Raw genomic sequence first — 25,548 nt, 5'->3', positions numbered from 1 at the left:
TGCAAGTGAGGATGCATGTGCATGCATGGACGCACACCAGCTATTTCCACTGCCCAATTGCAAACCCTCACGGCCCACTCAATTGCTTGCTTTCCCCTGAGAATGGCCATATCTTGGGGGAGGCCCAGGTTTACAGCTACTCAAAGTCTCTAAGCTAAGCCCTCATTTAATCCCTCCTTCCATCTTATCTGACAATTTCCCAACAAATATTATGTTCCAGAATTGCACAGGATTCCTTAAACACCTTGTTTCAGTGACAAAGCAATCTGAAGAGGTGAGTTAATCTCTTCCAATATCTTCAATACCTGCTCAATTCTGTAAAAAGAGGTCTTGTATCCCATTTAAAAACTTTCTGGTTTCATCTCAAAACAGTTGCTTCTACTCAGCTGGGTTCAAAGCACAGTCTGTCCTTTCCCTGTCAGGAAATTTTAGTCCTAGATTTTAGAAAATGAATTATGTAACAGAATGTTACATAATGTCTATAAATAATGTATATAATGTATACAAATGAAGGAAAGTTGCATAGAAAATCAATGCAATTATAATGTACATGGACATGTGGCTAAATGCAGCTGAAAATAACAAGGGCTGGTTTCTCTAGCTTTTCTCCAAGGAGCAGCAACTCTGTTGTTTTCCATTCCAGAATTCAATAGCTACAAATGCAAACTGAACAACCTTACTACATTTTTCTGCTAAGCTTGATCAACATTCTGAATCAGTGATACCTAAGTATCTAGCATGTAAGTTCCATACCCTATTACCAAAAGACTATCAGTGGAATTAAGAGTTGGACACAAACTATTTTTGATTGGTATAGTCCCAATTTAACTGTAGTCATATTAAACAGAGGTCCTGCCCAGATCTGGGAGTAAAATTAGAAGGAGTGGAGTAGGATAGTTCTTTTGGAATTCAAAACATGAGAACAAACAAAAGCTATTCACCCGATCAAATGCAATGAATCTTTTTAAAAACATTTTCTTGTTCCAGAAACATGAAAACACACAAAGTCCATTCCTCATGATAGTACTTCTACATCTACAGAACATTTCATTTCAAACAGAAATAAAGTGTTTTGTCTGTTGTCTGCAGAATTTTATCTGGACTACCCTGAAACAACCATGAACTATCATATGCCAGGCAAAGCTTAAGGTATTTTTTTAAAAAAACATTTTTTTTAAGACAAATAAGAACCCAAGGCATAATTAGCATTACTAATAGAAAGCCCTATCCTACAACATAAATGTTATACTTAATGGACTGTGCCATCCATATTGTCAACATTTCCCACTTCTTTCTCAGGGCTGTATGTCTCTTATTCCAGATCAAAGAGCAAACCAAGGGAAGGAAAGTTGTCTTTTCCTTGTTATTGTGGGATCTATTTAGCATCAACTAACTAACATCACCCACTATTACAGGCACAGCACAATATTATTCCAAATTCTAATTTTCGCTGACTGGCATCAACAGGCCTAAACTTGAAGTGTGAGACAGCAATAATTTAGGGAAATTTTACCAACACATCCACAATAAACTTTGATGTGTATCCAAGCCCAGATACAATATTATACTGCTTCGTTTATATACACATGTCAGAAATTTAATCCATCACTCTATCTGAAAGACCCACCCAATGGGAAAGTATGTTACTTGGGAAGGCAATATTTGTGCATCTAACTACAATGACTTATGGGGAAAAGTCGAAGTGACCATACATTCACATTATATACAACTAGTCTTAACCATTAACTATTAGCCTACTTAATACATTGTTTATCCTTCTATCCAATCACAATATATACAGTTTGTTTCAGTCTTGTCACCTTGTCTTATACCAGTCATAAAATCTATTCCAGACTTCAAAATATTCTGATTTCCCTTTATTTTTAAGTTCAAGAGTGAGCCTATCTGCTTCTGCACAAGCCAACACTTTTCTGATTATATCTAGCTCTGATGGTGTATTTTCTTTTTTCCAATATTGTGCATAGGTTATGCACACTGCAGTTAGTACATGTATAATTAGATAAAGTGTATCTTTCTTAAACCCCTCCGATATTATACCTAGGAGAAAAATTTCTGGTTTAAACAAAATTTGGTCTCCCACCATTTGTTCTAATCACGATTGAATCATTTTCAAATACTTTTTTGCCTCATTGCATGTCCACCACATATGATAAAAAGTGCCTGGTGTTTTTTTACACTTCCAACAATTTGGGGCCAGATTTTTAAACATTTTGGAGAGCTGGGGGGGGGGGGGAGATGCCATCTGTAGAACATCTTAATAAAGATTTTCTTTATATGCCGTAGCCATTGTAAGTTTCTGATTAAGTATCCAAAGTTTTTCCCACTTAGCCAATTCCACATTATAACCCAATTTTTTTCCCAGGCGACCATAGTTGCTTTGACATGTTCCTCTAGTTTATGTTCCAACCAAAATCTATACAACATTTTGATCAACCTGTTTTCTGTCTATATCAAAAGTTTATCTAATATTGTGTAATCTTTGGCAATACCTTCCTTCTTCCTATCCTGTGCAAACCTTGATTGTATCTGTAAACAGGACCACCATTCTACTTGTACCCCTTGTGATGTCAATTCTAATCTAGTTTTAATCTCCCCCCGTCTGTTCAATAACTCTTTATATGTAACTATATTTTCCATATTAATTAAATTTGGGTGTATGTATGCTTCCATCGTAGATAGCCAAATGGGTGTTTTGGTATAGTGGTCGTGTTTAATTTTGTTCCATATTAATAACAGGGACTGTCTGATGCAGTGTCTATTGAAATATTTGTGTGCAGAGCCTTTTTCATACCAAAGGAAGGCATGCCAACCTGCTTGGAGGTCATGACCTTCCAATTTGAGTAATCTTTTATTTCTCAACATTATTTATGACTCCATTTTTATGGTATGTTCATTATTCTCTAATTGCAGTCTACATTCAGATAAATTTGAATTTGACCTGATATCTATGGAAATCATATTTCTATTATTTCTATGGCTATTTCCTCTTACCTAAATCCCACTCTTATGCTTCAAAATTAAAGTCACTAGTCAACCGAGGAAGAAAAATAGTACAAATGTTTATGAATTGGAAAATGACTACAAGCATGTCGGAATTCTTTCTAAATAAGAGCAAGTGAAGAAACCAGGTGAATATATTTTCTTGCTAATCCATAGCAGCCAAAAGAATTATGTCAGGAACACAGATAAGAAGGATTTGAGATTGACCTATATAAACCATGCTGAGAATTATCCTAAAGTGTGTCACATAATTCAAGTCAGGTCTTATGAAACACAATAATAGGCTGCCCAGCAATTTGACTCGCAATTCTTCATGGCAGCCCAAAGGATTAATTCAAACCCCATTTTTAAGTCAACAAAAGCAACTTTTAAGCCTTGTCTTGTCAGTGAGAGTTAATACTAGTACCTATTGCTGCTCAGTAAACTCTAATATAACTAAATTCACCAAAATGACCACTGAATGCAGTAGCCTTTTCAATGGAAGGCAAAGCTAACAAAAGGAGCTGGAGCCTAATGTAGTGAAGTATTGCAAAATAAAATTATACACCACACACACTTGATTAAAGTAGTGTCTTTGCTGATGAAGATTTAAGAATTATTCCAAGGTGAGAATATTCAAAATTACTAGTAATTCCAAAATGGTTAGTACAAGGCCTAGTATTTTGTGAATACTAAATGAAGAGTGAAATTATTTATCTTGATCGGCCATCACCAAATATTCATTATTTTTCCGTCACATTAATATGTATATTTTTCCTAGAGGCTTGGTATGCTAAATTTCAGAATAATTAAATAACTTTTTGTGCTTAAAAAGAATGTGTCCAGAAAGCAGTGGCTAGGATCCAAGGAATGAACAAGAAATGAGCTTGTGCTAGTTTTCCTTCAGAGAGCAATTCTCCATTTCATATGGTAAAATTCTCTTGAAAATTGCAAAAACCACTTAAGTATGATATGAAAACAAATTAATCAAAATTCTTGTGGTGTAGGCTTAAGAATGTAGGATATTATCTGGTTCCCTCTGACTCAGGGTTCAGGCCAGGTTACAAGACTGAGACCCATCAGCAACACCATCAATCACAGTATTCTTCTGGACACAATTCAGGAGCTGGGGGTGGGCAGCAATATATTGCACTGATTCTCCTTTTTCTTCAAGGCAGACACTTAGCCTGTGGCTCCTATTTTGTTGGGTGTTCCAAGGATCAGTTCCCTCTCCTTTCCTATTTAACATCAACATGAGGCCACTAGTTGATCTAACAATTTGAACAGAGAGGTCATTAATATGCTGCTGATATCCAGCTTTGTATATTCATCCTAGGCCATCTGAGCAATGTTGTGGATGTCTTTTTTCCAATGTCTGGGGGCTATAAGGGCCTGGATGAGGAGCAATGGGCTTTGTCTAAACTCAAAACAAAACTGATGGCTTTGGGTATTTGGGCCTTCCAGTGACAAAGTTCTTCTATGTCTTCCAATTCAGTCCAGCATGTTGGGCATGTTATGGGTCCCTCAGCCAAGGAATGTCACCTTGTGCTTTCTCTGCTGTAGCCTCTGCCCTCTTGAATGTTATCCCTTCATAGATTAATATAACCACAACTCCACTGACCTCTCCTTGAAGATCTTGAAGACCTGTGCGCCATGGCCTGGGATCCCAAGCGTGTGAACGGCTCTGTTTCCTGGCTATATTGATAATTATGTTGATCATAATTTTTGGCTACCATACTTATTTACTTTTGTATGACATTGTAATTTTTAATTGTTTTATTATTGTTTGCCATCCACAATCACGTGTCTGAAATTGTAGCTATAGTAAGAGAATAAATAAATGGGAAAAAAGATATCCAAACAAAGGAGTCAGCAGAGATTCTAATAAGTATTTATACTTATTTAAGACAGCAGTTCAACACCTCTAGATCTACCAGACTTGAGCTGCAAAAATCAGATAAATAGATGTTAGCACAGTATTTCTACATAGTGTTTCTTTGCTTTAGTCTAGCAATTGGTCAGATTTTAGGAGCTGAGGTCTAGTAGTCCAAAACATCCCTAATTAAAAGCTAAATTAATATTTCATAGAGTACTCCCCTGTTTGGGAATGCTATAAATAAATTATATTAAATCAAAAGTCTTTTGTCATGATAATCTTATATAACCTGATACATTTTATTAAACACACATTAATCAATTAGATGTTTTAAAATCAGTAAAATAATTTTACAGATGAAGAAACTGAAGCTAAGCAACGTAAAAAAGAGTTTGAGGACACAACCCTGCAAATAAGTCAGCCAACAGAAATACTCCAGACATACATTGCAGCACAGTAACTGAAAATACACTGACACAATACTGTCAATTACAAATCAACTATAGCTAAGCAGGCAGAATAGAAAAAGCCCAAATATGAATATAACAATATTCAACGATGAATTTTTTTTCTCTTACACAATTGGCAGGAACACTTTTCCTTTACAAAAAACACATTTTTTTAAAAAAACAAGAACAATTTAGCAATACCTTGTCGGAAATCAATCCAAAGTTACAACGAAAGCATTCAATCTAGCAACTGGATAGAAGACAGGTTAATAAAATGTACTTAAGATAAAAACTGCAATTTGTTCACAATGTAGACAATGGAATATCAGACCCCGAGTATCAGAACTAAATGTAGCAAGCTCTATTTTGAAGTAGAGCTAATAATAATATTAATATTAATAATAATAATAATGTATAATAACAGCTATTCGGGGCTACAATAGTAGCTGTCCATAAAATATTTTGACGTTTACCTAAGTTTGAAGGCAAAATAAATCTTTATCATGCCAAAACCTCATGTTTTGAAATACAGTGGTAAATAACAAACTGGATTCAGTCCATTCAAGTTAAATTTCAGTTGAAATTAATAAGATAAATAAGTGATTTGTCTCAGATATATAAATAGAATTAGATGCAACTAAGTCCCACTTTGGGCATGAAAGCCAGATGGGTAACTTTGGGCAAGTCATTCTTTCAGCCTGACCCATCTGCAGGAATAGTTATTGTGGGGAGAATAGGAGGAAGATGGAATCATATATGTTAGTACTTGAGTTAGTACTTCTAAAACAATAAAGGCAGGATAAAATTCAGATTTAAAAAATCAACCCAGTATGAAAGACTGTTGATGCATAGTGACTTTTTACTACAGAATTTGATACAATGAATTGTGTCACTGGGAGAAAAAAGGAAGAGCAGGAAGTACTATAATGGAAATATTGGTGGAAGAGGTTAAACTGAAGAGAAGTGTCCCTTACTTTAAGCAGGTAAAAAAGGAAGGATTTGTGTTGTGTTTCCCCACCCATTTGGCTGGTTGCTCTGGAGCTACAGTTAAGAAAATATTGAAAAAAGTAAGTTATCCCTTTATCGCTTCCCCTCCACAATAGACTCTACTTCCTCTGGAGACCAAAATCCATTTCTTTCTAATCTGGATGATGTTATCTAGTAAGGTAATGAAACATCTGCAAGGAAACAACCAAGATCAGAGAAAACCAAAGACCATCTACTTCCTCTTATTAAGCTTGGTAGGCAATACATTTTGCTTCATTCAAGAAATCAACCAAGGATTTCATATGTTGAAAACTAGATAGAACTGAAGAAAAGAAGAATGAGCAGAAGGGAGGACCCTACAAATGAAAGAAATAATCAGGACAGCTGCAGCAAATTTTTATGCCTAGAAGGGACAGTATTCCTGCCTTCAAAGACATCTGGTTGATGTAATGTACTAGTCATTCTCTTCAGATCATATAATACTTCTATTACTCATGCACACTGCTTCCTTTTATCACACAAATCAGATCAAAATCCATCAAAGGCAAACAGTTCAATGCTTCCTTCACTAACTCAAGCAGTGGATAATACCACTCATTATTCTTTTCATAGCAGCAGTGTTCAAGGGCAAGATCTAATATTTTGTTTATAAACAGCTACTGGGGAACTATATTTCACCATGTGGGTTGTAGCAACAGATTCATCAGAATGTGAGAATTGCAAACAAATGAACCAAATAAACATGTCTTCAAAATTAAAGATCCCATGCCATAACTCTTTGCGTTACCTACACTCTTTGACATTCCAAGAACATACTTATCCAGATACATTGTACTGTACAAAGAAGCAACAAGAAATCTGAAATTCGCTTGCAATGTCAGAAAGATTAGTATCTAAGAGTTAGAATAAAGATCCAAATTAGATGCCAATAGATATAATCCTCACTTACCAACTGCCTCATTTAGCATCTGTTCAGTTACTAGTATAAAAATAGCTTTGTGAGCACTGACTGACAATTGCCGGTAAGATGCTTTGCAACCAGTGTGCATTTACAACTATTGCAGCAGTCCCATCACGATTGCCATTTGTGTGTTTTGCAACTGGTTTGCAACAAAGTATAGCTAATAGAGAAGGCAGAAGTCGTACGTCAGTCACCCGATGTTTTTACATAATGACCCGAGTGATTCACTTAACAAAAGAGGAAATTAGCCTCACACAATCCCATGAATTTCTGCTTAGCAACCATAGCAACAGTTGCCAGTACCAATCATGGTCGCTAAGTGAGGACTACCTGCATGCAATATATTTGAAACAGGACAGACAAGCAAGCCAGGCAAGCAGGCAGCCAGGGCTTTGTCAATGCTATGATCATGCAGTGGAAATGCAGAAATTAGCTGGGAAAGGATTCAGCATTCTGACGATATCTGTTCTTGGAAGGTAACATTACATATAGGGTATTTTTGTTAATGAGAATGGATCAGATATTTTGTCAAAAAAAACCTAAAGGCTATGCTTTCACTTAAGGGTTGGAGGTGAATGCTTTGCAAATAATCCATATCTGATGAGTGAAATTTCAAATGATATGGAAGGAGAATTTTGCATAACAAAGATGTCAAACTGTATTAGGAGGGAAGGATGCATAATTTGGCATTTTTTTTAATATAAAGTTCTGATATTTGAACTGAAACACAGAACTTTAGATTAATTTCAATTCACCAGTCAAGCAAAAATGTCCAAATTAAAACTGCTGGGTACTGCTGGGAATATAATGTGTAGTACACTATGCTGTGATGAAGTAGCATGAAAGCTGTTAAGTTATTCTTCTGGTTCCTGGTAAGTTTTGCCTAATAGCAAAATTTAATAGCTGTTTTACACGAGTGTTAAGAAAGGTACATTTTCACCAAAAATAGCCCGTTCATGGTGTATTTCAGCAATTTTCATAAACTTAATTAAAAATTAAACAGAAAAATGTCTTGGATTGCACTTTTATTCTGATTTGTTTCTTCTAGCTCACCAGCCAAGATAAATTCTATTATAGGAAAACTCTTTCAAAGAAGCTTAACTTCCAATAATTTTAATATAAAGATTTTATCCCATTGACAAATGTATATTTGAGCTTTAATGGGCCTTCAGATAACCCTCTGAAAGCACAATGCTTTTTAAACACAATTGTTGCTAGGTATTAGAGCATAATTTTGGAACATGTATGTGGTATGTATACATGTTTTAAATGCACCGATAGTTACAACATGCTAAAGCTGATCTCTGAGTTTATCTGAAACTTCTACTGAAATCTCTGTAATTATAACAAACATTCAGTAACAGGCAATGAATAGTTTAGAATTTAATCTGAAATCTGTTGCTCACTTACTTCAGAAAGAAATAAATTGGAGGTAGTTAATGTGTTTCCATGTTAGTATTTATTATTTTTATCGATTATATTTTGTTACTGAGACTTCATTATAGCATAAGCCTGCTGAAAACTTTCTATTTTGTAAGTGAACGCTTTATTTCTTAAAGGAAAGTCAATCTTCTCAAATGTCAGTCTCTCCTTAGAAAAGGGCAAGCAATAATCCAAAGGGCGGTATCTCAAAATCGCAGTAGCCCCATAAAGTTGCCTAACCGTCTTAACAAAATGTAGTTTAGGGGGGAAAAAACAAGTCCTTTTGCTGTCTTCCATTGCTTTGGATAAAATGAAACACAAACTAATGTTTTTCCAGATTCAATTGCATTATTAAAAATTATTTTTAAGACATCTGTGTTAAAACTGTATTTAAACGCAGTAAATATAGTCTTCAACTTACAACCACAATTGGGACCAGAATTTCCATTGCTAAACAAGGCAGTGAGTCATACCTGATTTTATCACCTTTTCCATGGTTGTTAATCAAATCACTGCAGTTGTTAAGTGAATCACATGGTTGTTAAATGAATCCATCTTTCCCCAGTGACCTTGCTAGTCAGAAGCTGGCTGGGAAGGTCACAAATAGCAATCATGTAACCCAGGGACGTGCAACCCTTGTAAATACATGCCGGTTGCCAAGAGCCCGAATTTTGATCATATGACAATAGAGAGGCTGAGACAGTGTAAAGTGCAAGTACTGGTTATAAACCACTTCTTTCAGTGCCATTATAACTTCAAAAAGTAGGTAAACGAATGGTTGTAGGTTGAGAACTACTGTAATGAAACTTAAGACCTCTATTAGTCTTAAAAATTAATTTCAAAATTGTTTGTTAAAGTTTACCCAATTTAAAGAAATTATATTTGTGTTAGTTCAGAATGTTGTGTCTGACATTAAGCGGAATCCAAGTTTTATATAAAGAATGTGTGCAAAGGAAAAGCTCACAAGAAGAGCTGAAAGCAAAATATAATTAGTATCCTTCAAGTTACATAGGCACATATAAAAGCTACAAAGTATTACCCGAAGAAAGAAGCACCACAAATATCAGCATTTATTCATTTTTAACTTTTTAGCAAAAATGACAAAATACCTAAGCTCAATAGTTTTAATTTATTAGCTTAGGATTAAACATTACACATTTTTGTTAAAATGAACTAAATTGCCAGCAATCATGCAAAAACTAAAAAAAACATCCTTAATTTGTTTAAACCAGAAATGCACCATCAGTAACATGTTAACATTATTCACTACTAAATGCTAAATGCTTGAAATTAAATTTGTCTCAGAAATGTTAACTTCACAGTAAAATATTAATTGGCTCACATATCAACACCTAAAAACAAAAAAATAGCAAAAAAGCAAGATTCATGCTAATATTAGTGTACAATGGATATCCCTAACAATAAAATAAGCTAAAAGTTTACCTAAAATCATGTTTAATATAAAGCAAAGTGCGTACAGAAATTTACAACAATTTTTAAGGACAAAAAAATGGTCCTATTCATGTGGTCCCAGCAATTAAAATGCAAAAAGTCTGACATACGAGCTCTGATTTTTAAATACTTTAGATTATGTATAGTACAATGAAAGAGTTCGTCTGAAATCTTCAAAAAATGTTCCTGTTAATCCGCAAAGGATGCTTGTTATAACTTAAAATTTCTGTTAAATGCGTGCGTTGAATTACTTGTTATCCAAGGGTAGCAGCTGCTCCTTACCATTTATTGTTAAAGACTTTAACAGGCCATCTTCTTCGACCTCTACTCTCTCTTGTCCATTCTCAACAATTCTGCAGGACAAAAATCCATGGAAGATCATAGGTGTTGGTTTTTATTTTTTTAAACAGTAAAAATACAAGCGAGATGTTGCCCATAGTGATTCACTATGAGACGATATCTTACAGCAGCAAAATAAAGCTTTATTTTATCCACAAGTTTGAAGCAATTAATTCTTCAGTTCTCAAAACTCTTGCAAGATTCTTTAACTGAGCTAGCTTTTTAACTATGATTTCAAGTCAGATCAGATACACTATATCCTTTTTCTTAGGCCACAGGGACACCAACTTAATTTACACTTAACCCCAGGATAAAAAAAAATCTACACAACAAAATAAAAACAATGAGTCAAACCTTACTGAAATAGTTACTATATTCTAGTTTTGTTTTGAATGGAAAGAAATATTAACAACTCACTAACAAATTTAAATTTAAATCACTGTACCTCTTTGTAGTGATTTTTCTGCCGTTAACTATTTTACTTGAAGTCGATACAGATTTGAAATTACCCATTCCACTACCACCAAATGATGTGGAGGAGAATGAAGTAAGGCCTCCATGGCCAAGAGAACCAAATGAAGTGAAACCTGCTAAGAAAGAAAAAGTGACAAAATGTATTTGGCCAAGACATACTTCTGCTTTTAGATTAATGGAGAGACAAATGTTTGGAACTATCAGGCCTCTTATTTAAGACCATATTTGTTCATCAGCATTGAGAAATGTTAAGTAATACTACATGTTCTGAATACATTCAAAATACGAAATAGTGTTTTACATCTTTGAAGGGATGGATAGAAACGTATGGAAACATATGGAAACCCAAATATTGCTGATTCCCGTGCTTGACAGAGCTGCCAAATGGTGAGAATCAGTAATATTTTTGAGCAGCAAAGGTCCTTCAACCCTGAAATAAACATGAAAAACTCAAATTACTGGATCCATCTTAGCAACTTTTGCTCTCTTTTAGTTGTCTATTTCTATAATTCTAGCTTGCATAAATGGTATCCAATCAAAGTTTGCAGGCTATAAACCTTTCAGAATTGTCCACATTTCAATGTATACGTTATAATTAAGTCCTACCTGTATCAAAGGAAGAAAAACCGCCCCCAAAGGCAGGAAATCCACCGAAGGCAGAGAAAAATGAACCACCACCTCTGTTTCTGTTTCCACGCGGCCCTCTTCTATTACCAAAAAAATCCTCAAAGGGATCTTCTGCAAATAAAATTAAAAAGAGTTTCAAATTAATCAGTGAATTTCTGTAATAATTAAACAAAATGGTTTTAAAAGATTTAATAATAAACATTTAAATATTAAGATATATCACCAACATAATCTATTTCAATCTTTGGTAAGAGAACATTATGTCACATAAAGATTTTAATACTACATTATATTCATGTACATAAAAGCACTACTCATAATTTACAATAGGTCCTTTACCAGAGTCACTCAACTGTCTTCCTCCCTAACACAGGACTAGAATACATGATATTCTGCTTTCCAGTCTGGAATGATTAACCATTGCTCTACCCTTCCTCCTTTCAAAAACATTCAAGGAAATATGCTATGAACTGCAGCCTTTAAGAGTAATTTTTCTAATAAAAGAAAGAAAACAGCAACCTGTAGAAAAGTAAGACATTTAAATTTCACTGTCCACTTCAACTATATTTTTTGTAGGTTTAGGAACTTGGGAACCTGAACAAAAGCTGCAATGAAGAATCTAAATCTGTTACATTAGCCTGATTAATGAGGTTTTAACCAGATAAATATTTTAAAACTGTAAAAGGTATTAAAACAGCAAATGAAAACATTAAAAACTTACAAGCATCATTCATTTCTTTTTAGAAATTTAGCATTTCCTGACAGCAAAAAGTAAGCTATTAAACCAAATATTTCATACAGTCTTAAAATCATTACCATTTTCTCACCTATGATGTATGTTTGATCCAGAGATATAAAACTGTATAAATGAATATATGCAAAACATTATCACAATAGACGGCACTTTATAAAATACAGTCTTCAATATTTAATTGAGGAATGATTGTCACATAACTTTATAATCATTATATCAATATACAGTCTAAGATCTCCACAGAACCCAAAATACCATCATCTACGTAAATAGGTAATAAGATATATGGCTTTATTTGAAAAACTTTGAAAATAGTAATTTTTTCAAAATCACCTACATCAAAGAACTAAGAATAGCAACTTTCAAGCTTCCATATTGCCAAATTGCTACTTTATAAAACATCAATTTTTGAAAAAAGGAGGAAAAGAAACAGGGAAACATTATTCTGCTATTGTATATAGGAACATGACGAAACTCTAGAACTGAACAGTAAGTAGAGTTCAACATATCCTTAAGATTAGCTGTTTATTATTATATTTTTAGAATGTATCTGAAGATGAGACAATCTGAAATATATTTATGGGTATTAAAGTTGTTTTTAAAACTGTTTTAAAGTGTATCTCATCAAATATTCAGAACAAGTCATTAAAGAATGAGAATGAGACATTCAAAACAATGAATACATCTAAATCGCATTTAAATATAAACAGTCCCTAGATGAATTATGTAATTTAAAAGCTAACAATAGGGAAAAATGGTTACTGCAATTGGTGCATCCAATTGAGAGTAAGAATTCCACAGGTAGGTTGCTCGTGTTTTTCTTGCTAAAGAAATTGCCTAAAGTTGTAATGTTTGATGCTTCAAACCAAAGTACATGGATTTGTATTTATCCTTTTTTAATGAAAGAATTCAATCTCCAACCCTTTTAACTCAACAATTACTTTCAAAGGGATCTCATCAATGGAACCATTATATCCAACTAATTTTCATGAAACTCGCCTTTTACATAAAGGGAAACAGTACGTGTTAATCTCACTTTCACATTTGTACATACAAGTTTCTTAAGATAACATTCTGTTACACACCCCGAGGACCATCAGCTTCACTGAAAAATTAAATAAAAGGGAAGTCTTCAATCACAAAAGGTAGAAGAATCAGTCCGCATTAATACCTTAAATTACAACTAGTAATAGTAGACCTGGCTTCTTTTAATGACTAGCACTATTTTAGTATATTTCCACATCACCAACAGCTTAAGAATCTTTCAGATAAAATACTATTCCTGTAGCAAGAGTCTTTATATATTGAACTTCAGCATATTATCAGGTAAAGCCACTGGTGTAGCTGCCTAATTTATTACATTGACTCATGAGCAAAGTATGAAGGTCACTTGTGTACCCATGAACTATATTATATTACTGCTCACTATTATGGATCTATAAATAGCCATTTTTTCTGAGTTACCTGGTGTTTATTTTGTCAATTCAAGTTTTGTTTCTACTATGAATATGATTTCAGAGTGTCTAAAATATTCCTAGGGAAACTTAGGAGTTTAAATAATTCTACGAATATAGAATCACATTTAGTTGTATGCAATTAATTTTATCTGTATTTTGTATCTAAGAATCCAAAATCCAGTTTTTCTATAATGAAATCCCTTAATAAGCTATGTTGATTTAAAACTGTATATACAGCCAAATAATTTTCTCCAAATTGATAATCTCTAGATTTACTAAGAAAATATTCCCCATTTAAAATCTTTGATAACGAAACAAAACCAAAATGAAGTTTATTAAGTTATTCAGATTGTTTATACAACATATTCCCAGTTTTAATTTTTTCCATCAATAATTAAAAGGAAATATACATTGTCGCCAGCTGCACCCATTACAAGTTTCACTCAACTACATTCAGATATGAAGATGCTTCTAAAGTGCCATGTGAATCTTCGCCGATCTTTAATACATAAAAAAGTGTATGCTGAATAGAACTCAATGGTTTTAGAATGCTTACACAAAGCTTCATTTATTTGTTTGCTCAATCCCTATGCCCACCTATCACATCAATGACTTAGCTTACAGTAGCCAGCATTTTGTTTTATACTGTAGTTTCATTTTGTATTTCAATATTATGAAAATATGATATATGAATATGTTAAAGAGCCAATTATGCTCTTCGGAGAATTAAATAACTTTTATTTATTACCCAATTATTGTATTTTTGCACTATAAGGCACTCTGTACCCTAAGACCTAGCTTTTGGGGTGGAAAACCAGAAAAAAATCTTCCTCTGTCTCCCAGCATGCATCGATATTCATCTGGTTAGCATCCTTGCAGCAAACAGCAAACATCCTGGTCAGCTTCAGCACGTTATTGCAGCCTGATTTAGCAGAAGTAGCTGATTGGCAGTTGGACTGGTCTCCCAGAATACCGCTGATCAGCTGTTCCAGGCTGTGGGAATCACCGCCGCCTATAGCCACCTCCGCACGTCCTGTTTTTGGCCTCTGCATGCCCCATTTTCAGCCTCTGCACATCCAATTTTTAGCTCGTTCCAAGTGACCAGGATCCCCACCTGGAATGGGCCGAAAATGGGATGCATAGAGGCCAAAAACAGCCCAAGGGTGGTGGCTGGCAGGTGGATGAGGTTTCAGCAACATTTGCTCTATAAGACACACAGACATTTCCACTCACTTTGGGGGAGGAGTATGTCTTACAGACTGAGAAATACAGTAATTAAGGGAAGACTATTCTGTATCTCAAGTATGTTTTAAGATCTATTTTTCCTCTGCACAAAATGCAAGAGTATAAAGATGTATAAAGCATCCAAACTTGGTAAGGGTTAAAATTTTATTTTCTGACTGCTTGTAACAACAAAGCTATTTGTATCATTAACAGATTTATTCTGTTTTATTAGCTTTTTTGAACAAGTTTTGGGGAGGAAATGAAATACGTAGGTTTCTGGTACATCTACACAGGCAGCTAATTTAATATTCAGGGTGTTGTTGTTGTTTTTTTAAAAAAGCTTAGAAATACACTTGCAGTTGAACTTCAAATTTGTACACTTTTTTGTCACTCATTTTAAAATGACTAGTTACAACAATACCATAATCATAAAACACACCTTTGGGTTCTGCTAATTAGTATTCATCAAAGTGACTCTAAAAGCTTTCAAAGCTACTAAAATTTTGTGATGTTAAAATTGTATTTAAATTTAGCTCGTTAGCACAATTGTTTTGACTTTTTTTATACCAAGCAAGCATCCTTTAGAAAAGCGAAGAGACGTTTCAGATAGCTTAAAATTGAATTTATTAATATAAAGGCTTTCATTTAGTAAATTTCCTCCAAATCTGATCCTATACTTATTTCTTCTTCCAACTCCTCCAGAGTTATACTGCTAGGCTCTTCTACCCAATCTTCTGACACTAAACTCACTTCCTCCTCTAAGGACTCGTCTACTCCTTCAGAAAAGTCCTCTTCCTCCACTAGCACATCGTCCAGCTCAAAAGATCCTTCATATTCTTCAAATGCCTCAACAGAATCTTCACCATACTCTTCAAATAGCTCTTCCTCCAGCTCCTCTGCCATTTCTCCTATCGACTCATAACTATACTCCTCCAAGAGTTCCTCTATAGACCTTTCTTCTGATCCTTCATTAGAATCCTCTGGCAGCCAACTGATAAGCAATGAGTAGGAATCTAAGAAAAGTACCAATTGCAGTTAAGTAATTATATAAAAGACATTGGCCATTGAATAATGCAAGTTCCCAAGTATATTCTTAAAATGTAAACTTCCCATGAATTTAAATACATTACTTTGAGAAGGTTAGCAGGATAATACTTTCAGATTCATCAACGAATTAAAGTTATATTTCAATGAAAGACCAAGCTCAGTTTTAAAGCTATATAATCTGAAATAAGAAGGAAGAAGAATGGCAGTTAAATATTTCTGTCTATTCTCTGAAGATATGAGCAGTGCCACACCTCACTGTTTAAGAGTTCTTGTGTAACCTGTTTCATTTTCATACTCAAAATATACTACTACTAATTTTAAATGTTAAACTACTTATTAAATTCAGATTTTTCACCAAAAAATACTCTTGGCTTTTTGGATATCTTCAAAACTCATTTTCTAATACCAGGATATCAACTATTGAATAAATGGAATATGTAGACAATTTTATTATTTATAGTTATTAATTAAGCTAAAGCAATTCTTTAAACATATTCATTTCCATGTTTATTCCTTTTGTACACAAGGAATGAATTCTGGTGGAGTAATTTCGCCACAAAATAGATCCATGCCACTGGAAAGAGGAAAAAGAATCTCATGTTTGTTATATTTAGGATTCAAATGGGGGGGGGGAAATCACCTTCCTAAGCAATCCCAAAATAGAACAAATATTCAAGCAGTATGTTTCAGCCAAGATCAAAAGATGTAACTAAAATTAACAGAAATCTTGTTCAACCCAAGAGCTTCATCCGTCAGGGCTCCCCATAGGTAGGGCTGGAAGGATGACTAATTTTAACTAAAATTATTGTTTCTTAAATATTTCATAATTTAAAAATACATGTAAATAAATCATAGATGAGGGTCAAGCCATAGGTCGTTTGTTCTAAAGATGAGGCAAATTATTCAAATTATCTGGAATGAAAACAGATTTTTAAGACCAGAAACAACCAGGTTGCTGTATTTTATATTATCTTGAAATTAAATTTAAAATAAGTCTTAGGTTCACAGCTATTTCAATACCAGAGACAGAGATTTCATAGAGAATAAGTGCCTTAAAGAGCAGCTCAGACAAATCTACCCAAGTTTCATGACCTCTAGCCACATAACTTAATCTCTTTGATTTTAACTCCAAACCTTTGCTCACTCCAAAACAAACTTATTTTTAAGTTCTACAGCCTCTCTGTAATTATTAAGTGAAAATGAGAGGTACAATTATGTCCCCAACTATCAGGGCCGACTCCACACATTAAAACAAATTCTCATACAACCAAGTAAACATATATATTTTTTGCCTAGAAGGACAAAAGTCAAACTATACAAACCTATCCTAGGGAACACAGAAAATCAGTTGATCATAGCTACAATTGAAAAAGACTCAGAAAAAAAATCTGCAGTTGCACTCTCTAGCTCCAGTGTATTATCCATCACAGCAAGCAAAAAGTTTTTCTATACCAACCCCAAAACAGAAAGTCCACTTCTGAAGTTTCTGAATTTTCTGAAAAGAACATTCTCCACTTCATTTAGGCATTCAACTTTTCCAAAGTCTACATAGCAAAATTATATCTGCTGGATTTTAATAGCAGGGGGTGGGGTTCCACAAACAGCAAGTATCCTCCAATCTCCAAGCAGCATTTTGATGTCTTCACATAGCATAGAATGAGAAATCCATTGATCAAGATTAACTGATGTTCTGGATAGTTATGTCTCCAACAAAATGACGCCATTTCATTCAATTGTGAACTGTAACTGTCACAATGTCTTGCTTTAGTTGAGAAATTTGGTAGTTACTGGGAAATATTTTTTCTTTAGTGTTCATGTCTATAACCCACTAATCCAAAATTATTCAAATCATCCTGTTTGGTTGAAGAAAAAATGCTTTCTGCATCTTGATTAAAAGCAACTGTACAATTGTGACATTTCTGGTACTTTTATACTGTAGTCCTTTGTTAAAAAATGTTAAGCATATCACAACATATAAAGGTGTTTTGTTTTGTTTTTGTCTTTTTATAACTCTGTATTCCTTGCTTTACCTATGTGGAGTTCCCAGCAGATATTTTCTCTTTGTGTCCTGGTGGAGAAATATCTGTCACTGCCTAGAACTGAACTCTCAACCTGCCAAGTGGGAGGCGAGTGTCTTCACCATTTGACTACTGCACCGATATAAAGGAAAATGTAGGATGTGATTTACAATTCATTTCAAACTGAGTAAAAAAGTTGAACTCATTCTAATTTTGTCTAATTGGAAAGCTTTAGAACTTTCATCTAAAATGTTAAACTATATCTATACAACTATAAAAGATTAGAGCCTCCTGAAGTTATTGCTGCAATTTTCAAGAAAAATAGGGTATCTATTTATTCAGGATGGTATGTGATTTCCTATCCTGGGTATTGAGACTAGAAGACCTCCAAGATCCTTTTTAGCATTGTGATACTATGAATTAATCAATTTCAAGGACACCATCAAAAGAAATTAATTCTGAAATATTTGAAGGGATTATACAGATATAGGCCACGGCTTATTGCACAAATCTTCAATATTCCAAACTATCCAAACAAAGAAACCAAATCAGATTTTGAACATATTGAGAGTATCTTTTTGCCAACATACTTGGAAAACCAGAGGATTAGAAGCAGCAATTATGACAATTCTTAAAAGTAGGGGGAAAGTGAAAATTTAATTTAAAAGTACTCACCAAAGAAATCAAAAGAAAATGGATCTCTTCCACCAAAGAAGTCCCTAAAGACATCCTCAGGATTCCGGAATGTAAAACCATATTCAAATGGATTGTCAAAATGGCTTCCACCTATAAAAAGAGTATTTAATATTACATTTTCCAAAATATTAAAACATTCCTTATATAATTTATCAAGATAACTATTTTAATAACGAATTGTTGTAATAACTGTATTTCTTGATTTTTTGTCATTTTATCAAGCTCCGCATAGCATGTGACCTCATGCTGGATTAGAGATAGGATGTAAAGATTTGAATTAGATGTAGCCACAGTTGGGAGTAGACTACTGAAAACAATGAGGCTTGTGACATATTTATCAGAATTCTTATTTATAAGCCAGAATCCAGATTTAAATTTTCAATATCCTAATCAAATCAGTACACACACCTATTAATATCCATTGACAAACATTTCCTATTTTAAATTAATTTTTATTGAAGAATTTTTACACATAAAAATACAATTTTTAAAAAATGATAAATAAAAAAACAAAAAAGGAAGAAAAAGAAAAAAGATACAAAGAGATTCCAAATTTTTACTACAATTATTTTAGCAGTTATTTTATCTTCTCCCTTTCCATATTTTTATCCTCTCTCTTTCCATATTTATTTTATTTTATTCTCTCTCTTTCCATCTCCTTTTTAATCATTAAAACTATAAGTAATTTCACAAACATTTACATTAAAAAAAATAGGAGAAGCAACATTAAATCCTTACATACCTCCACCTGGATTTAACCCTTCTTTTCCATATTTGTCATAGATATCACGCTTTTTAGCTGCAAAAAAGGAGGTAGTTAAACTGCAAATATAAATCAAAGACAAACTATTCTGAAGATCTCATATTTATTCTATTCTATGGATTCCCCTCTAAATATCTCCCAATATTAACAATCCTATTCCGCAAAATTCCCTGACTTTTAAAAGACCAGATTGAATATACAAAGGAAAAAGAGAAGACAGACCAGCCACTTCGAGTACTTCTTTTAAATCAATCTCTGGTGTTTGCCATAAATCTGAAGATTATGAAAAAGCTTTAGGGAATGCATTACAATTTCATTCATAAAGGGACCATCAATATAATTCTTAAGTAGGATGAAATATGTGACAAAATGTACATTTTTTTCTGAATAAATAATTTGATTCTGGGTTATGCAGCAAAATACTATTTCTTTTTAAATTCAGTCAAAATTTAGCAAAATGTTCAATATGACAGACTGAGAAAGGGTTTCCTAAATCTTGGAACCACACACTATCATTTGTTCAGAACCTATAGATTTATAATATGACAAAATTTCCTAAATCTTTCATCATCACACTTTTCTTTAATGTATGGTTTGAACTTACAATATTGGCAATTATGACCAGAACTTGCATTCTGGCTGACACAGCGCCCTGCAGTCCCATGCTCACCATTTGCAATCTTCCCTATCGTTTTCCCACGAGCAAAGTCAATAGGGAAGACCGCAGGAAGTCAGAAGCCACGGTCACAAGATGACCATGCTTAACAACCTGCAGTGATTTGTTTAATAGTAACTTGAACTGCCAAAACTTCCACATAGAAATGGCATAGTCACATAGCATCACAATGTTTATGACTATGTTGCTTAGTGATAGAAATTCTAGTCCCAATTACTATCATTAATTAAGGACTACTTGCAATCTTAATTTATATATCTTCCGTAAATGAATACAAATGATATGAAAAGGATACAATGAAACTTTGGGAAAGATAGATTTATTTCAACAATGTAAAACTAAGAGATACTTAACATCTTTTCTTGCTCTCTTTGCATCTGTGCAAAGGAGATTATACTTTGGGAAAACCTAGCAGAACAGAAGAACAGAATATTTGCTAAAATTCTCAACTGACATATTGGTGGAAGGGGAGAGTGCAATTAGATTAAGTTGCTCATCAGCCTAATTTATATAATTTACATTTCAAGTAGTTCTTTACTTACAACTACAATTGAGCCCAAAATTTCTATTGTTAAATGAGACATTTGTTAAGTGAATTTTGTCCCATATTACCGCTTTACTTGGCAGAGTTAAGTGAATCACTGCAGTTGATAAGTTAGCAACCGAGTTGTTAAGTGAACCTGGCTTCCCCTTTGACTTTGGTTATCAGAAGGTTGCAAAAGGTGACCTTGGGACACAGGAAAAGTCTTAAGTATGAACCAGAGATTGTATTCTATTTTCTTCACTACCAGTTCAGGAGTGGGAACGTGCACGTCTGTTTATGTTTATGCATGTGCAGAAGGTTCTTTGTGACATCAGGTTGGGTAGGCGGAGCCTTGCACCACCACTACTGATTCGCCTGAACCAATGCGAACCGACAGCACCTCTGATATGAACTAGTTACCAAGAATTTTAATTTTAATCATATGATCATGGGGATGCTGCAAAGGTCATAACTGTGGAAAATGATCATAAGTCATATTTTTCAATGCCACTGTAACTTGGAACTGTCACTAAACAAACTGTTATAAATCAAGTACCACTTGTGTTTAATACAAATTAGATAAATATAAATTATCTTTCCCTTAAATACTCCACTTACTCCTCCTTAACAGCACCTTATTTTCCTTCCCTCTCCACAGCAACTGTGTACAATTATCCAGTGCAGCATATCTTTTATTTTTTCAAGGAAAATCCAGAGAATGAGAACATTTCCACCCAGTCCAGTCTTGCAGAATTTCTTTGACATTCTGAGACCAAATATATATGCAATAGTTTAAGGTATATTCTAACTTCCAGACTGATGTGGAATCTTTCATATTTTACTCACTATCTGAAAGCACTTCATAAGCTTCAGCAACTTGCTTGAATTGTCTCTCAGCTTCCTCTTTATTATCTGGATTTTTGTCAGGATGCCATTTTAATGCAAGTTTACGGTATCTGAAATCCAAACCAAAGATACTTTATTCAAGAACATCGCTGCATTAAAAAATAACAAAAGAACAAGCTAGCCTGATGAACTAAGAATTTTTAACAACTTAAACATCTATAGAAATACTAATTGCAAATGATAATTTCCTAATGCATCTTCAATATAATAATTTGTCCCAATGGATTACTTAAACTTGAGAGATTTATCTTGACACATTGTAGCACTTTGCAAGAACTACTCAAAGAAGGATTAAACCATCTGGATGGGCTGTACTGCAAGACACAAAAGGGCACAAGAGAAGGAAATAGGGAGAAAACGCAGTAGAGAAAATTCACAGGAGTTCTAAATTCTATAAACAGAATATAGGAAAAAGTACTGAACCTTAATTATTAAATTGTTTAATTAAAATGTCATCCATACTCTGCAGTTCTAAATAGGATACCAAGTGCCATAATAATTATACTATTAACTATTTGCTGGATTCTATTCTGATAATTTTATAAATCTACATATGAAATGTAGGAAGGAATGATTAGGAAATCAGTATTAGCCACCAATTTTTTAAATTTATCAGCTGATCAATAAACTTGTCCCAATTCTAGGGAATATTTTTTGTAAGATTGGTGTTTATACCTGATGTAAGTTCCTGACATATGATTTTTTTTCAGCAGCTATATTTGCTTGAACGTTTTAAATTACTTCTGCTTTAAACAATCTTTTGCGACTAATAAATATTGAGCTGAGTGACCAATCATAATTTCAACCATAAGATTTGATTCTAGGTAAACATATAAATAAACACCTAAGTGATAGTAAAGGAAACAAAGGAAAACTGTTTATAGACACCCAGTTTTATGTGATTTAAAGCCTCCTTCAAAAAAAACAGCTAATGCAAGGAATACAATGTAACTTGCCACAGTTTTAAAAATGAATACTTACGCTTTTTTAATGTCTTCTTGAGAGGCATGTTTATGCACTCCTAGAACTTCATAATAATCCACCATGTTTTATTGTGTTTGGGTAAGAATCCTGTAAAACCAAGACTTCATTTCAATATACAAATACAAATTTCTCTTAAAAGGTATGATGCACCCTATAAAAATATGGATTGTTAAAAGTCTGCCCAAAAATATCATTGTAGGAAAAGAGTTTTGTAATCAGTTCCTGGCGGGCCCTGGCCCGGTTCCAATCCACCACCCAGTTATTGAGAACTCCAGGTCTAGATCACCAAACAAAAAATTAGCAAATTTTTGAAACTGCTTTTAATAAAAAATTTAAACAGGTAAAATAGTATCTGAGTCTTAACTTTTGACAAAAATTGAGAAGGCTCAACCAGACAAACATTTTACAATCATCTGAAATATTTTTTATTCAATCAAAAATATGAAGATTTTCATAGGAAAGGAGCACTTTTAGAAAAAAATAAAACCAACCCATCATATTCTTCTGAAAGGAATATTACAGTAGAAGGGCCTCTTATATTGCATCTTCCAACTATATTGCCATGTTAAGTTTCATCCAAACTATAATACTGTAGTACTTATATCCTATTTTTTATATCCTCGACAAACCTTCCACTTTTTATAACATTGTCAAAAGACTTCCAACAATAATTGTTAGATTAGAACACTCAGTTTTAAACAAAGAATATGATAAACCAATGAAATGTAATCTAAATTACAACAAAAATAGAATGCCTAAGCTAGGAAAAGCAGAAGAAAAGTAACAAAAAGAATTCAATATTTTATTAGGTTGATTAACCATTATTTATGAAAAAAATATTGTTATTCTGCAGAATTTTTTTTCCTCTGAATACAATATCTTCCTTTACTGTAGAAGAGTATTAATAATTTTCAATCTTCCTTGTATACCAAATGCAAATTCAAATAATCTCTGATTAATATCTCCACCCACATGAATCATACCCTCATAAAGGAAAACTGAAACAGAATTATGTCGTTTTCAGGGAAATATGATAAATACATACCATATTTCCCTGAAAATAGGATCCGGTCTTATATTTTGGGGGTCTCCAAAATAAGCATGATGACTTATTTTTGGAGATACAATATCAGAGTCCCATCCCCCAGACATGAACATGAGGCTGTGAGTGCACAGGGACCGATGGTGTCCGGTAGGAGCTGCAGGGCAGTCTGGGGCTGCCCAGCCAGCACAGCACTGATGAGTTGCTTACCTGTCCAAGCAGCAAAGAGGGGAAGCACGTGACCCAGACGCACTACAGAGGAAAGCCGAGTCAGTGGGCCGGAACCGGTTGCCAGCCGTGACTCATCTTCACGCAGTGTCATCAACAGCAGACAGAGGCAGAGCCACGGAAGGGAAGGCAAACAATGCTGATGCAACGTGTGGGCTGCAGGCAAGCCGAGAGATGTGAAGAAAAGCCTCCTACGGCCAGCTGGCCAGCCACCCACCACACCTCAGCTCACCTGAGTCCCGCATAGCATGTCAGGATCACCTGCCTTCTCCCCACACAGCTGCCTCCGTCTACTGCCAGTGCACAAAAAGCTTCCCGTGTCCAGCCGTCTGCTCCAACCCACTATCGGCTTTCCCACAGCCCGCACGTGCAGATAGCCAGCCCGCACAGTGTGTTGGATCACATGCCTCCCCCCTGCCTCTGCTTCCTGCTTGGACAGGTAATCAACTTACTTGCACTGCATGGGCTGCAACTGCTGCCGGACACTATCAGACCTCAGGCCTCCAGTGCTGGCCACCCCAAACACACATACACACAGCTGACAACCTTAACTGTGGCTTATTTTGGGGTATGGCTTATATTAAGAGCATGCTAAAAATCAGGCTAGGTCTTATTTTCTGGGTAGGTCTTACTTTTGGGAAAACATGGCAGTTAGTAGCAAGTTTTTTTTTAATCAAGCAGTTTTAGCTAGACTCTTGGCAAGCAGAGATACAAATACAGATGCTTACAAACTTCCATAATCAGTGAACGCGTTTTAATATTTTATACTATGTCTTATTTGTAAAACTATTTTTAACGTCTACATATTTTAGCCATGTAATGATACCAGTATTATCAGTTTTGATAAAAGCTACACTGCAATGATATATGATGGAGATAGTTATAAAATCATTCATGTAAAGATGCACTTTCGCTACCTCAAAGCGTGCTTTCAAATGTTTTGCCCGCTGATACTGGGAACTTCTGGGAGCCATGATCTTGTGCAACTTCAGGCACCCATCCACTTGCAGAGAATGGGGGCCTAAAGTCCTGCAAGATCACAGCACCCAGAAGCTTCAAGTCTCTGTGCGAAAAGTATTTGCAAGCTGAAGAGAAGCTTGAAGGACCACAATTTCACTGCCCCAAAGCCTTCCATTGACATGCAAACATTTTTCCACATCGAGACTGGAAGCTTTTGGGGGAGACTCACCTAGGTTTCCGTCCCAGCAGGCAGCCTTGGTGAGTCCAAAAAGTCAGGCAGAGCATGCTCGTCCTGCTCTCCCTCTGCTCTCACCACTTTGTTTTGGAGTGCCGGGACCAGGCAAAGAAACCATGACAGAGAAGTTGGAGAGGAGACAGCTCGCTAGATCTTCGCAAGGTGAGTCTCCACAGGTCCAGTGCCTGTGAAAACCTGGCGCAGCAGCATGGGCAAGGAAGAAATTGTGGGGAGCATGAGGTATCTCAGTGGATCAGGGGAGGCCTTGGGTGATCTTAAGCAGGTGGCCTGTTTCATCACTAGTCCCCCCCCACAATGGCCTTCTCCACCCTAAGATACCTCATGTACTTAATGCCCTGTGCATTTGATTAGTGAATGGGTGGGTGAAAGCAGGAAGTTTTCAAGTTCATTTTATGCGATTCACTCAAACAATCCTCGGGTTACAATT

At 34.7% G+C, this 25,548-nt stretch overlaps 1 protein-coding gene across 3 annotated transcripts in view; it reads right to left on the bottom strand.

Annotated features, from left to right (window-relative positions):
- DNAJB6 (DnaJ heat shock protein family (Hsp40) member B6) overlaps positions 1–25,548 on the bottom strand; it is a 60,587-nt gene that overhangs the window by 28,408 nt on the left and 6,631 nt on the right. Inside the window, exons 2-8 of one of the 3 annotated variants that reach the window (XM_032235031.1) lie at positions 22,633–22,722; positions 21,592–21,701; positions 19,526–19,582; positions 18,763–18,873; positions 11,567–11,695; positions 10,932–11,076; positions 10,430–10,500 (exon numbers count right to left, since the gene is read on the bottom strand). In XM_032235031.1, the coding sequence (XP_032090922.1) occupies positions 10,430–10,500; positions 10,932–11,076; positions 11,567–11,695; positions 18,763–18,873; positions 19,526–19,582; positions 21,592–21,701; positions 22,633–22,697 (688 nt within the window). In that variant the 5' untranslated portion in view covers positions 22,698–22,722. Of the gene's footprint in view, positions 1–10,429; positions 10,501–10,931; positions 11,077–11,566; positions 11,699–18,762; positions 18,874–19,525; positions 19,583–21,591; positions 21,702–22,632; positions 22,723–25,548 lie in introns of all 3 variants that reach the window. The other 2 variants (XM_032235029.1, XM_032235030.1) reach the window with 2 other exon arrangements.

Source organism: Thamnophis elegans, chromosome Z (genome assembly GCF_009769535.1).
Source record: "Thamnophis elegans isolate rThaEle1 chromosome Z, rThaEle1.pri, whole genome shotgun sequence".
In the NCBI taxonomy this organism is placed as follows: Eukaryota; Metazoa; Chordata; class Lepidosauria; order Squamata; family Colubridae; genus Thamnophis; species Thamnophis elegans.
Note: the sequence above shows the minus strand (reverse complement) of the source record. Positions and strands in the feature narration are given on the sequence as shown.